We start from the raw sequence: 16,174 nt of genomic DNA on the forward strand, positions 1-16,174 counted from the left end.
TATTAGTAAGTAAAATAAAAAAAAGTAAGAAGAAAAATCATGATAGGGAATTCGAAAAGCACAGGAAACATTGACACTCTATCAATTATAATAAAATATTTGCAATATAAGAGAAGAACATATTGTCAATTTGTATACATTATATCACAGTGGCACTAAATTTCTTTCCAGGGGCTCTTTTTTATTACAATATATACATTGAAATTGCCCCTAATTTATTAATTTTAAAAGAACCTCTAGCGCCTGTGGGAAGAGCAATTACCAAACAACTACATATTTAGATTTCTATTAAAACCTGTGAGGCAAATTATTTAAAATATATGAAGGAACAATTAATAATTCATTATCAGTTATTACACTTCATAATTTAAGTCTATTTACTGAAAAATAGGTGCGTCGACAATTATTATCAGTGTATGAATTAGTCAAAACTAATGAAAGGAAAAATGCGAGAGCAATAGACGTTACGAAAGTAACCTAGATAAAGAGATATTTACACTATGTGTTCAATGGTTCAGTCAAGAGATAATACGAATGAATGACAACAACGGCTAGTGTAAAGAACTTAGACATATGATAGGGCTGGAGTGAAGCTGGAGAGGAGGAGAGATCACCAACATTAAACATGTTTTCGACAGATTATAACATCAGAGAATGCATCAACAAATCTGTGTTTATGGTGACAGTGTTCCTGCTAGCAACAGCCGCTAGAGGTAGGATGTGTTTTCTTCTTTCTTAAAATCAATTAAAATCACAAGAGTTGTCTTTCTTTAAGTGTGATGAATTATGTATTAAAGTGAAATTTTAGATAACAGTTTAACATTGGTTTAATCCCGCACTTTTTTTTTTTAACTATTTAATATATAAAACAATTATTTTTATAAAATCCTGTCCATTATTTGAATATATAATTTAATTTACGAAATTGTAGCTATAACATGTTTGATTCAATTACAAAATGTACATGGAATAGAAAAAAAATGAAATAAAAATATAAACATGAATTTTGTTTTCAGTCAAAGTTATCATGGTTTAAAGTTATTAGGTTAAAATCCTCTGTAAACCAAATTTTAATCTCAGTATGTGATACAGTCTGTTTGCTATCGCATGTACTTTATTAATAAAATTGTACGACTTTAAAAACAAAGGTCATGTGAAATGTACAATATTTATTTACTTCCTAAATCAATATTGATAAAATATCAACTGTATGAGTGTATTTCATCCTCACCCTAAACTAGTTATCTAATAACGAGTGATAATTTTGTTCATATTTGAATTCTATGTAGAATTTAGGGTTAAATTTATTTTTCGATCAAAGCGTTGTTTTTCAAGTTACAATTTAAATTAAAAGACTAGCATTCATTTATTATTTCCATTCAATTATTTGAATATTGGGTATACCATGTACATACTATATAAGATATGATTTTGTTAAGATAATTTTTTGTTGTTTTTTGTTTGAATTTTTTTCTTTTCTTTTCTTTTGTTGATTTCTTTTGTTATGTTTTTCGCTTGTGCTATAATACGAAGATGTGGTATGACATGTTAACTCTCCACAAAGGACCAAAATAACACAGAAATCAACAACTATTGTTGTTTGTTTTATAGCTGTTGTTGACACGAATTTTGACCAAAACTGTGTATTTAATCTTCATAACTCACTATAGCACGACTTCCTTTTGTTCAAAAAATTTGGCCAACCAATGTATTCCTAAAGGATATCGTAGATATAATTGTACAAGGGATGAATTTTCATTAATTACAGAGCATTATAAGCTTTTTACAAGATTTATAATGTTTTAATTGGAAACAATCATCATTACTGTTTTATGGTTCTCTTAAGACAATGCTGCGATTTATTGGCCGTTGCAATTATCAGAATTTAACAAAAAAAAAACAACATTTATCTCTACTTGTATTCAACAGTTATCCACACTTCTCTTTATTTGAAATGAAAGAATGTGTTTCAATTTTAATATGAGGATAAATTGTACTATTATAATACATGCAAAAATAACCTGCGTTTAAGTGTAGTAAAAAAGCAGGATTCATACTTATATCACATAACATGTTCTCATTCTCATATGCATGTAGTGTTTGCCACTTGACGTTAAACTGTTTTCTTCCCAAATGCCGAAGACTAAGCGGAGTAGCAGCAAAATCTCGGCCCGGGGTCGAAATAACGACGTCTGAACAAGAGGCGTGCACCCTATTCTAATGAACAATGCTTACTTAGAAAAAAAACATATGTGAAATTGAATTTGAATCAATGTCAGAAAAGTGTATAGAATATATTTGTTGCAGGAGAATGGCTGCTGATGATCGTCTATTTATTTAAAGAACAATTTATCGGAACCTCGTTAACTAAAACTGCATCTTTTGAGAACAGAACGACGGAAGTGACATCAGAGTCGTTTTTAGAAAGATGGCGGCTACAGAATTTGCACTTAATGTTGACGATGTCAATAGTGGTGTCGTTTATCATGTTTTGGGGAATTGGCGGCGTTTTTCAGTACTATTTTTATTATAAGCGACGAAATCAAGTAAGTATTGATTGGTATTATATTTCAAAATCTATTTTAAATCCCTAATTGAAAGAAAAGGCTAAAGGTGATCCCTTTTATGGGGCATTTACTCTCACATATCCATTCTTTTACAAGGGTACTCCATATATTGGTTTCCTTTGAATAACAACACATCAGTCTAAAGTTACCTAAAGTTTGTTTAGTTGAATTTTAAAGGTTCATATATTATTAAGTACTTGCATGAAGTTTTAATAAATTCTTTTTGTTATGTCAAGTAATTTTCTATTAGTTATTAACATCAATTGTTTCTTATACTTTTACTGAGGTTTTTTAATAATATTAAACGTGGACTTTTGAATTGTGTTTTAGAATTATTCTCCGATTACAGACAATTGTTGATGTTACGGGAGTATATGAATCAATATTATATATTTATATCACGTTTTATTGTGGTGGGATCTCACGCAAAGCTTTGTATTGTGTTAGATGATTGCAACCACTAATGAAATCATTCTCCACAAAGCATCTGACTCTGCTTCACTATTCTGTTCATATATTGTTTACACCATGTACATTAACTTGCTGTAGCGTGTACATTAACTTGCTGTAGCGTACACCATTACCCGTTTTAAAGTAGAAACAAATCATAGAGTAGTTTACAAGTCTTTTCAACAATTATATTGAATTCATTGTAGATGTGGTTTTTCTTTTATATGCTTCTATTTACAACAGGTTTTTAGTGAAATGCTAACAATGCTTAAGTTATTTTCAATAAAAAAAATACAATGTAATTTTATTCAATAAGATAAATATCCTCCAGGAAAGATTTTACTTCACACACGTCTCAATTATTTCGCTAACTGCATGACTATAGTCTTGATCATCTCTTTAGGCAGCTGTCTGGAAATGTCAACCGGACAAATTTTTGACACCAGAAAACGAAAAACATGAATTCCTCCTCGGTTCAGCTAATATGTTACTTGGAGCTACGGTATCTGGCTTTATCGCTTGCTATATAGTTAATGGAGGTTAGTAAAGGGTATATTTCGTTCTGACTGAATTTAAAACCAAAATCATGATTGTTCAGTTTATCAACTGTGTGGTAAATGAAACCTAAATTTCCTCAAAGAGTTAAACAATTCTGGTTCGGATTGAGTTTTCAAAATAGTGTGTATTTTTTTACGTCTTATTGTGACGTGGTCACGCTGCAAAATTGTATTTTTCATGGTTTATTTCCTTGCAACTCTCATTTTAGATTGCAACAACAAAAAAACACCACCGAATCCCATGACCCATTAATATTATCATGTTATTGATAACTGTTGTTGACTACAATGATACATCAATATAATCAAATTATGTGGACGGAATTTTGGACAATTGCAATTTAAAGTGCACTAAACGATTTTTCTTTTATCAAACTTAAACAATTCGAAGGGAATAGAAATTAAAGGAAAACCAGAATTACATACGAATGCCATAATCCTTATTCATCTTTCTTAAATTCTTAGCTGCTATTTTTAACTATAAACAACATCCATACTTATTCTACACCAAAATCAAAATTACAAGTAACGAACAATCTATTTATGTTTCAAAGAGAAGTTCAAGACACTAAAAGGACACACATAAACCGGAAGTTACATTTATCAATTACATGCACGTTGAATTTTACAGGGTACACCACTTTATATTACAACGTATCAGACCGAGGATGGTTTTACACCCTAGCGTCAATTCCAGCATTTTACATGTATATAGACTGTTTAGCGTACTACTTCCACCGATTGACACATACAAAGTGGTTGTACGTCAATATACACAAAGTCCATCACCGATATCACCAGCCCACAGCCTTCAGTACTGTAGCAATGCATCCTGCTGAGTTTTTGTTGCATCAGAGTTATCTTATCATTGTTCCATTTTACTTTCCTATCCACGCAGGTAAGTCAATTATTTATTAGAATTCAGTAGAATGACCCATTACCAATAAAAAGCATTTGATTCAATTTGTTTCAGAACTTATCAACTTTAATATGATAACATCCCTGCTCCTTTGTTCTAACAGGGGTGATCTGAGCCGGATCACCCCAGTTTGGGTTCTTTGTTATGCATGCTTTCCTTTGTTCTGTAACATTTTGGCGGGAATGTCAAATCGACTTTAAAACTTATAATTACTTATACAGTATAGACTATCTATCAAAATTCACGTAGAAAAAATCCAGTGATATGCTGGAATTCGAACTCAAGACTTTTAGCATATCAATCCACGACACATACCACTACACCAAGACGACTGGATACGAACTAACAGTAATTTAACATAAATAAAGGAAGCAAGATCTTTTTATAAAATGGGTCGAGTTACCAGACCTTTATTCAGTGGGGTTTCAACCTTTTTCGTTAATAAGTGAGTTGTCACACTGATTGTACAATTTGATTTTACACTTTTTCAAAAGTGGGGCGAGTCGGTAAACAAGAGTGGGGCGATTTATTCATCGATTGGCAAGTGGGGCGATTTATTCATCGATTGGCAAGTAAGGCGAGTTGACATTGTTTGATATCTGCTCATCGTGTTCGGGGGTTATAAAGGGTAAACATCATAGAGTAATAAATAAAGTATATTATAATGCTTGTGTGGCGTCTTAAACTAGATTTTATGAATTGTAAATGGTTTTTCGTCTAAACCTTAACAGCTGGGATGTAAAATAATTTTCCAACTCTGATTGGTGTGTCAGTGTTAGATCACCCCCTTTCGTAGGAAAAATTTAATTGATTATATAGGGAATCATTGAAACATGACTGGAGCGGGCCCACCTTAGGTCAGTCAGCCCCTCCCCCTTTAGGAAAAGTTCTGAATCCGCCACTGGTCTCATGTTGTTATTAAAAGAGACGCTCAAATGAGTTCCAAATGAGTTATTGTTAACAGTAATCACGACTGATTTATAGTTTATACGTTTGAATTTTTTTAGGCGTTATGTATAAATATATATATAAAAAAAGGATTACCCAAACAAGGTTGACTTTACACGATGGATGCGATTATTTCTGCTTTAGGCTAAACATTTTATAGTGAATTGTTTAAATAATCATCGTATTGGGTATATTATATTTGAGTCAATGAAAATTACTCCGAGTGTGGATGTAAGACGAAAACATGACCATTTCGCATTTTACTTTTATGTCGTTCTCCGATCAATCATCAAATAAAGTACCATTCATATTATTAATATTTTATAATAAAAGATGCCCTAGTTGTCTGAATAGATTGTAAAACCATAGGAGGCATTTAACAGTATGTAATTTTTAATCAATATTAAAACGAACCCAGAGCCCAAATAAACTATAATGTATGTTAAATATGATGATGAATTTGTTATCTGTGAATTTATATAAATAAGGTGAGAATGTGTAACTGTTGTTTTTAATCAATTATTATTAGTATAAATTAGGTTAGAAAAATGACAGCTCAACTTTATCGTACCATGTCCAATCCTTAAGCTCAACTTTGTCGTACCATGTCCAATCCATAAGCTCATGATAATTAATGATGCTACATGGTCGATTATAAAACAGATGACCTGCAAATGCGAATCAAATTATACAGCTTTTTTATAACATATAAGAGCATTTTGTTTTACATGAATATGTCATCATCAGTTATTTGTAATTATATAATTATTTAGATTTATGTCAGTAATCATATTATAATCAGCCAAGTGAATCTGACAATTACATGACCAAACTTCAACACATTGAAAATATATACCAACAACAGTATGTGTTTATTGCTATGGTATAATTTTCAGCTGTTTATATACCAACAGTTCTGTATCACTTTATACCAACAATATTATATATGTACTACTATGGTATAATACAACTTCAGCTGTGCATATACCAACACAATTATATGTCTATTACTACGGTACAATTAAATTTCAGCTGTGTATATACCAACTATATTATACGTATATTATTATGGTATGATGGATCATTCCGGCATAAATATGAGTGCAATTTGGCCATGGCAACCACCTTCCATCTTCCATGACAACCATCACAAGTATGTACAATACAACACGTTAAGAATGTCCGTAGCACGAATTTGCAGCTTTTAAGTTTATAACTTTATGTAATGAAAATAGAGGTAAAATATGCAAAAAATAAAGAATTTCAAACTCATATAATTGAGTCTTAAAAAACAACTGACGATGCCATGGCAAAAAATGTAAAACGACAAAAAAACATACAATACTCAACATAATCTACTGAGACCTTGCTCGTGCGGATGCAATCGACTCCAATCTTATTTGACTAGGATTATTAGTTTTTCTATCGATGGTTTTCTCTGGGCACTCAGGCTTCATCCACTAATAGAAACTGACCGCCAAGAATTAGGCAAAAAGTGGGTTTACTAGTTGTTTAGAACACTAACAATCAATCAATAAATCAATCAAACAAACAAATTGTATGTTCAAATCAATTCGTTGCTGAAGATGATGTTTCATTCAATAAAAGAGGGACGAAAGATACCAAAGGGACAGTCATACTCATAAATCTAAAACAAACTGAAAACGCCATGGCTAAAAATTAAAAAGACAAACAGACAAACAATAGTACACATGACACACAACATAGAAAACAAAAGAATAAACAACACGAACCCCATCAAAAACTAGGGATGATATCAGGTGCTCCGGAAGGGTAAGCAGATCATGCACCACATGTGGCACCCGTCGTGTTGCTTTTGTGATTACAAATCCGGTAAATAGTCTAATTCGGTAGGTCACATTCATGAAAGGGAAGGGGATTGTAGTTACGACGTAAGGAACATATCCGATATCATTTGTGAAACGGTTATTCCATAACTGTCAACAATAAGTTATGTGTACTTGTATATCAACTAACATAGTCCACCCAGTCGTCGCTTATCAACATCAGACACATTTGCTCAATCGACGACTTAAGTTTTCTGTGTACACTGAAGGCGATTGTGATCTACATAATATTAACAGTTCGTTTAAAACATCAATCAAATGAAAAGAAAGATCAGAGCACTAAAAAGGATGGGATTGTCTTTATCCTTACCCAAAGCTTTGTCACATTCATTCGTTTTTTCAAATCGTTAAATTGGTGTTATGTTCATGTAGAATTGTCATGATAAGTATATCAAAGAATCAAAAGTACTACTTATATACATAAATATTTATTATTCAAGGTATTTCCATGTCAACTTTGGTTTTAATTCCTACTTGTTTGATTGGCTGCACGATACCCTCAGGACAGAAGACCGCGTGTATGGAGAAGACATTTTTGGTGGAAAGGGACAGCAACCTTTATCTACAAAGAAGTCATCATGATAAACTGCTAAGATATTTAATTCATTTCACTTATCATTAGTTTAATTTTCAGTCTACTTAAACGATACTTCATATTTATATTACGTCGGTTTTTTTTACTTTCTGTTATATCATTTAATATAATGCATAGTTGTCAACTGTTCATATATTGGTCGGAAATCCCAAAAGAAAAAAGAAAAAAATACATATCTCAATGGAAAACACTCCTGACCTAAAACCAAAAATTTTAATAGAAACTGTTTTTTTTTCCTAATTTTTTATAGCTATATTTCATTTTAAAGTAATTTTCATTTTTATTTATGAGGAAATCCAACAACATTAAAAAAATGGAGACTCTCTTTAGTAATAAAGGGATAGATTGAGAAATGTGTAATTCATTTGGTTTCCCAATTAGATATATCTATTAAAAAAATATATGCAAAAATAACATTTTATGATGACACATGTTTTAATGAAACGTTTTGTTTCTTTAGATTTCCTGTTTTGAAAATTTTCTTTAAAGTTAACATATTTTTTTTGCTGTTTTTTTTTTACATACATTACACTATAATGATCTTTAATTTACAAGTGCTAATTTTTTTTTAAATTCAATTAATTGTTATTCTGTGAACCTTGCCATAACTTGTTTGAAAAATGATGCTTTATTGGTGCCAATTATTTGGAGATCTATGACATGAAATTAATCATTGAGATATCTATGAACGAATAATTGGACCATGTAAACAGCCTTAACTTTTTCAATTATTTATTTGTTATAGTTTTTGTTGTTGTTGTTTTTTTTATAATATGCTTAACTCTTGCAATCTAAAGTCAGTTTTATTAGTTGTTAACTAAGTAGTTGGTTGAGATCTATGACATGAAATTTATCATTGAGATCTCTATCAATACTTTTAAAATTAGTGTAAAAGAAAGGGTATTTTTGTTGGGTTTTTTGTTTTGGTGTTTTTTAATGATACTGTTGTAGTATCTTTGAAGTTATAAGCCAGTCGTTTTATTGTTCAGTATTATTATTTTAAAATTATCAGGGTAAGATTAAAATATTTGTGTTTCAACTTTTTACCTTAAAAAAATAACTATTGTTTGGTTTTTGTTTTATCCAAGGAGTCTGTGTGTCAGGATTTTTGTTTTTATTTAAGCTATGTTTCCCTTGACAAACATTGAAAAAGATGTATCACTTTTGTATTATTGCTTTATTGTAATTGTAAAAAAATAATTTTACATATTTTTTTTACAGATTTACTTATAATACAAGTGAAGGTTCTTAAATCCCTATGACTTGAAAACATATTTAACAAGGGTTTTAAGTGTGAAACCAATATGAAAGCACACCATATTAGGAATTGATATTTATTGATATCATTTGATGTATTTTTTTTTAAAAAACAAATGTACCTCAAGCTTTTTATATATTCTATATCTAAATCATAGAAACCAGTCCTTGCTTAAAACTGTGCTGTTTCAACTAAATGAAAGTCAATGAAACTCTATGACTTGAAAACTTATTTCAATGAGGGTTTTTTTGTATGAAAAACAGAACTGAAAATGCATTGTAGTAGGACATGAGGTTTAATTAATGATTCTTATTATTTATCAATTGATGTTTTATATAAGCATTCGTAATTAATGTTTTTGGTATTCATTAATTGTTGCATTGGTATTTATTAATTGATTTATTGAAAAATTATTTGCACAGTCAGTGAGCTTTGCACAAAAGTGAACGAAAAAGCAAGCACATGAAAACTTTCAACATAAGGTATGAAGTTTAAACAAACAGCAATGAACTATATCAGAGGTAATGAACGTTTGTACATAAAGCCTGATCCTGGTTTACTCTTATATTGAGAATCAAAATACTGATGCCCTCTATTAAAAAAAAAATGAAATTGTGTTAAATTGATGTACAATATTATGTAAAAAACACACAAAATTACAGATTTGGGAAGATAGATGCTTGCTATTTAAGTGACTGTAATATTTTTCTGTCTATAAAGACATAACATATAAAAATGTGGTGCACACTGAAAAAACTCACGTTATCTTCAAGTGTGCAACACATTTTTTATGTTATTTCGAATAGACAGAAAAAGTTTTACAGTTATTTTTTATAATTTAATTCTAAAATTCATTTTAAAACGGAGAAAACCTTGAAAAAAAGTGGATGAGTTCACTGTCACATGACTAAATTATGTCTATGAGCTGATAAACAAAGCAACGTCAGCCAATCAGAAGACGTGTTACATCCAAAATCAAATTATGATTTGAAATTGAATTGGACAATTCTACGGTTAATTGATATCAATCAAACGAATATTTATGTAGCACCAACTTGCACCAATTGTAAATAAACATCTATAGATTGATTTTTGAAATATTGATGATTGAAATAATTTAAGGTCGCTTTTTATCCATACAAATGAACATTTATTACTTTTATTATTTTCATTCAATTATATTTAAAAAATATGCAAATGCGTTGTTTCGGATTTTTAGTTAAACATACAAATGTTTAATTCAAAATCTTAAAAATATTTCTGACAAGTCCCAGTTACTGTTAGTTGACATTATGTAAACAAAACATATCTTATTTGGGTGCCAGGTAATGACATAGATATGATAATGAAGTCTGATGAAAGTTAAATCTAAAATACTGTGTAAAATGATTCGGAGATCTATGACATGAACTGTATCATAGAGATCTCTCTGAAGCAAACAGAAGCAAGTTTGTAGATTGTGTACCTTTTCAAGGAATATTTTTATCATCTTTACATACTTGTTATTGTTTTGTTGTTGAAAACATTAAATACACTGTGTATGTTCTTTTATCTTTCACAATTGAGATAAATAAAATGTTGTTATAATTTATATTTAAGAATTGAATGCTTCTTTTTGTAAATTTATTGGGTGGTAAAAGCGTTGACCGAAGTACATTTTGTATGAAGCGCGGAAGCGCTTCATTCTAAAAATGTACGCACGGTCAACGCTTTTACAACCCTATAAAGTTTCAAAAAGAAGTATTCAATACTTATAATTACATTTTTTTTAGCTAAAATCATGAAAACACGATTTTTATCCAGTTTTATTTAATTCACCTGTGGACTTTTTTGTGGGACCTCGTGTCATCATGCATGATAAATGTTATTGTCTGATGCAATTGTTTACGGAATAACATGTTAGCCAATCAGAATATCGTATTATAATGAAACTTACATCTAATGTAATTATATAGATATTCAAAATAATTTTAGCTGTCCCTGCTATTTTCCTGATATTTCAACTGTTCGAAACTTTTCCTCTGACAGAGTATAAGTACACGTGTTTGTCATTGATAACTATATTTTAAAGCAAATACACATGTTGACACTAAAATCATATCGCATATGTTAATAGTATACATACTATATTTCAGAATCATGTTCAAAATGAAAATGTGCATTTGCTCCCCTTTAACTGTACTATTATAGATTTGTTTTTAAATAATTTTTATTGATCCATTACGTGGATCTACATTAATTGGAAGTAACGCATTTTACTCAACTTGAAAGGCATGTACAAGAAAAAAAATGTCGTTTTAAATCGGAAACGTCGTGAAAATCTTTTACCTACCACCAATCGATGACTGTCAGTCTTCTATCTTAACTATAGTACGCTTTTATGATTTAAAACAGTTTATCATCAAAACAAATTGGTATTTGTTATGACTTCTTATCGGTTTTTTTAAATTTGGAATGACAGTTGTCTCATTCTCAAAAATGGTAGTTAAGTCGTCTAGGGATTACTTAAGTGATCTTTATTCCAATCACTGTAAAAAATACATTTCGGTTCATTTGTCAGCATAAATATGATTCCCAATGATCGAAATCATTCTAAGTAGATAAAAATAAACAGTGCTAAAAAAAGTATTGTAATTATCTAGTCAAAAGAGACTGAAGCTTCCAAGCCACAAGTGGCATGCAAAACAAAAGACAAAAAGAACTAGTACCACAACGCTATTAACAGATTACTAAACAGTACACAACAAAGGTAAGACTGACAAGCACGAACCCCTCCAAATATCGGTGTGATCACAATCACGGAAAAGTGAAATAGATTGTGGCTACAGAGATTGTGACATCCGTTGTCATCTGTAAAACACATTTAAAAACCAAATAATGATGACTTAGATTTTAACGAAGACATTGTATGAAAGGATTTAGGATATACTTTCAAATTCGTGCCTTTTATATTTTAATGGTACCGTTTTCAATTTAAGAAGCTTGGAGCTCGTTATTTTGTTATTTCACTTTTTCCAAACAATAAAAGTCATCATGATCGTGATATATATTTTCAGAAATTTTGACAATTGAGATAATGTGCAATATAGCAAGAATATGATAATATTCGTTATCATCTGGGAAAATCAGAGATGGATTTGTCTTAATTTGACCTATTTTTCAGAAATTGTAGCAGAGAATACAGTTAACATTTTTTCAGATAGAATTACCGTTTGGCGTAAACAAATCTGCATGTAATAGCGACTCAGTGTCCATTTTGTTTCCTCATTCGAATGGGTTTTTTTTAACTTTCTATCTTTAGTTAACGATATGGTCAGAGGGTTTGGAATAAAGGTCAGGGGTTTTGGAAATTCGAGGTTTGATGTAATATCTAGAATTTGAATATTTCAAGATTTACCTATCGAAAGTGGATACATTTGTCCGTCAATGGGAGCGAATGAAGAATCGATTTCTGTATGAGTTAATCGTTAAATTCTGAGTGAACATGAATGTGGCGTGAAATCACAAAAGACAAATAGAATCATATAGAAATGTGTTAAATTGGCAAGAACCGGTTTCAAAGCATACCGAATTATAATATAGCAGAACTCGACATATCTTTCCGAAGAAAAATGTATAAATTCCTTCATTACGTGGCTTGTTTGTCTACCCAAAGCACACGTTATCACCATTGCTTTTTTGGTGGTGTACGTATTGCTCAGTCTTTAGTTTTCTATGTTGTGTTTTATAGACTGTTGTTTGTAGTTTAGTGCTTCATCGCTTTTACCATGGCGTTATCATATCATTTTCGACATTAAGTTTGGATGTCCCTTTTGGATCTTTGGCCTGTCTTTCATAACTATTACCATTACTATGATATGTGGTCATTAATGAAACTGAATATTGGGAAGGATTCAGCCATTTTTAAAATGGGTTCCAATCCAGGGGAAGGGGGTTTCAAAACAGATGTTCCCATTCAAATAAAGTAATCGTCCAAAAATAAAGGGGGTTCCAACCTGAGGAACTCCTTCCCTTGCATCAGCCACTGGCACAATGGTTCTTCACTCCACTCTGAAATATTTTCTCTAAACCTCAAAACAACACAAAATACTGAAATATTTCCTCTAAACCTCAAAACAACACAAAATACTTAACTCACATTTTTGTGAAATATTAACCGATCGCGAACTTCCATTATATATCGATTGATCCACAACACAATTGAGTACCTTTGGTTAGTTTAAGGTATATGAAGGAGAATTTCAGAGAAAAGTGGCTGTGAGACTGAAAAAGAAACGAATCGAATCTCATTAAACGAAATATTTTGTGCATTTAGTTTTTGTCTGATACCATCCGATGATTTTTTTTAAAACAATTCTTAAAATTACGTTTTCTTGGTAAAATGTCATTTCATCCATAAGAAAAGATATCATATATCAAGGTTAAGTGTTAGTCGTAACACTATACCGTTTTTCCTATGGGCGGGTTGTTGTCTCTTTGATACATTCCCCATTTCCATTCTCAATTTCATCATCAAAACACATTAATAAAACTCTGTATCCTGAATCTATATACATCACACAATTTTTTGGGGACTTGGAATTATAGGTGTCACAAAACTCATATTGAAAGTGGATACATTTGTTTTAAACGGAAGAAAATGAAGAATCTATTTATTCAAGGAGTAATAACACCTGTGATTCCCCCTTTTAGTCCTTGTAAAATTTGCATTTTATAAAAAACAAACGTAAAGATTGTATATTTGTTTCAAATAAATAATTACTTGGTATGAGTAAAGTTTTATCCTGTCCAGTACTAAAGTGAAAAATGTCACATATCGTGTCATTGTATATAAGATCACCAGAAGTAAACCATTTAAAATGTTACCCATTTTTCTTATTAACAAGCCAAAGTAACCATGTCACCGATGAAATGCAGGGTTTATTTCCTACAACTGTCAAGTTCAAGGGAAAGTTTTTTACTCATCCTTTTACGAATAAAACCGGATGTGACGTAGTATGATTTTGTGGTATTGTATCGCGATGATTTAATCGTAAATGCAAACTGAAACTGAATATTGCGGGGAATTACACGAAACGATTTTAGTCTAGGTTGTGGAAAACACAAATGTATAGAGCTGGGTTGCAACCGGAGATATTAAACACATTTTGCCGCAGAAAAATAGATACATTCCTTCGTAATGTAGGTTGTAATTAACCTTCACTTTTATAGTATCATAATAACTATTCATAATGGAGGCTGAAATAGAAGCCATATTAATGTCATTAAATAAAACCTTTTGTGCATTAAGTTTATATCTTTCTGATAAAATCAGGTGTTTTCTTCAATTCTTAGTTCTTAAAATAACGTATACTATTCTTAGTAAAATGACATATCATCCATGAAAAGAAGATATCAGATATACAGGTTAAATGATGAGAGGTGAAAATTATATCCAAATTGTAATATATATTTATGAAACTTGAGCACTGTGTCCTGAAACTATATACATTTGTGCATCACGTTATTTCAACTTGCTTAGAGATGTTTCAAAACTGTTTATTTTTAAAAATATCTTGTTTTTAAAATCAAAATGGATGGATAAAATTTATTAGTCTTTTATTATGACAAACATGAAATACATCAATACATGATTAAAAATTGAAGATTTAAGAAAGCTTTGAACAAAGAAATAAAAAGCCTACACAGTAAAAGTACTTAACAGTAGAATAACTAAAATTCCGAACACAAACGAAACTTCGAAACAGAATTTTGATAAAAGCAAAATCCAAAAGTCAAACACATCAAAGGAATTGAAAATAACTATCAAATATCTGACTTGGTACATGCATGTCCGTATATGGATAAAACCTGGTTAAGACATCTATAGACAAAGCATGCATAAGCAAAATGAAAGAGACGAATACAAAAAAATACCATAACACATTAATACAATAACGGGATGTGTGAATACTAACTACGATAAAAGGATATAATCAACAATAAACTAAAAAGTAAACATTAAAATTATACCAAAAAAAGATAAAAAGAACATATTAACACGTAATTAAGAGGATAAAAATGTCAGTAACCAGAATCTTTACTACAAAAAAATCATGCATAACAAGTTCAGTTGAAACGAAATATTTATCAAGAAGGTCTTGGTATCATCCGATGAACTTTCTTTAGATAAAAAGAAATTGACGAAATCTTTTTTTTTATTATTAAAATTCTGGTTCATCAACTTTCTTCCCAACTTGTGACGTTTTATTAAGTCTGAGAAGCACATGTTGAAACCGAATGAGGTTATCCCATATGGAATATCTTGTGGAAATTTATATTGTTAAAATTATATATATCGTCTCGTTTGTCATCGTTTCGTTTGTCATATATTCTGGTGCGGAGGTAACCGCTTATATTAAATTCAAGGATAGAGGGAGCTGTGCCTGTTGTATCTTCGATTTATAGTTCTAGCTGATATGTGCATGATATCAAATTCGATAAAAGTTGGATTGTTAATGGATTGTCAATGGAAAGAACATCATGCTATATCTGAATCTGAAATTAAACGAACTGGCTTCTTTGATCATCTTGGTTTTGAAAAGTGTCTGACGGAACTCCCACCCATGCAAAAATAAGAAGAGACCGGAAAAGATTGGCACACAGTACATTCCAACAGGAATGCCGACAATTTGTTGAAAAAAACTACCTCTAAATTCAACAAATGTGTTGTCAATAAGAAACAATCAGATTTGCATGTAATTCAAAGAATGGTTTTAAAACACTAGTACCATAAAAAAAAATACACAGTAAATATAGGAACTATATGGCCTGCATTTTTTTTTATAGGAAAATGAAGAACAAAAGAATTTGGAAAACAGGATACAATGTGCAAGCTTTCACGAAAGAAACTATAGTTCCCACAGCTGCTTGTTGAATATCATCACGCAAGAAATTAATAACAGAGATCAGACACAATTCATAAGGTTTCATGAAGGTCGATATACTCAAAACGTCAGTTACTGTTTTTTGA

At 30.7% G+C, this 16,174-nt stretch overlaps 1 protein-coding gene across 1 annotated transcript; it reads left to right on the plus strand.

The window, feature by feature from the left end:
• Positions 1 to 329: 329 nt before the first annotated feature.
• Positions 330 to 8,333, plus strand: LOC134708580 (uncharacterized). Its single transcript, XM_063569228.1, has 6 exons — positions 330 to 713; positions 2,308 to 2,546; positions 3,421 to 3,556; positions 4,206 to 4,472; positions 6,474 to 6,594; positions 7,750 to 8,333. The coding sequence occupies exons 1-6, from the start codon at positions 626 to 628 to the stop codon at positions 7,889 to 7,891; spliced, it is 993 nt and encodes a 330-aa protein (XP_063425298.1). The 5' UTR covers positions 330 to 625; the 3' UTR covers positions 7,892 to 8,333.
• The last annotated feature ends 7,841 nt before the right edge of the window (positions 8,334 to 16,174 follow it).

The sequence above is a fragment of the Mytilus trossulus genome, chromosome 2, assembly GCF_036588685.1.
Source record: "Mytilus trossulus isolate FHL-02 chromosome 2, PNRI_Mtr1.1.1.hap1, whole genome shotgun sequence".
Classification (NCBI taxonomy): Eukaryota; Metazoa; Mollusca; class Bivalvia; order Mytilida; family Mytilidae; genus Mytilus; species Mytilus trossulus.

Excerpts from the sequence above, each read along its gene's own strand:
- LOC134708580 (XM_063569228.1), top strand. The coding sequence starts at position 626 with ATGTTTTCGACAGATTATAACATCAGAGAATGCATCAACAAATCTGTG. Across the intron at positions 714-2,307 it reads GCTAGCAACAGCCGCTAGAG|GAGAATGGCTGCTGATGATC; the intron begins GTAGGATGTGTT and ends TATTTGTTGCAG. Across the intron at positions 4,473-6,473 it reads TTACTTTCCTATCCACGCAG|CTGTGTATATACCAACTATA; the intron begins GTAAGTCAATTA and ends ATTAAATTTCAG.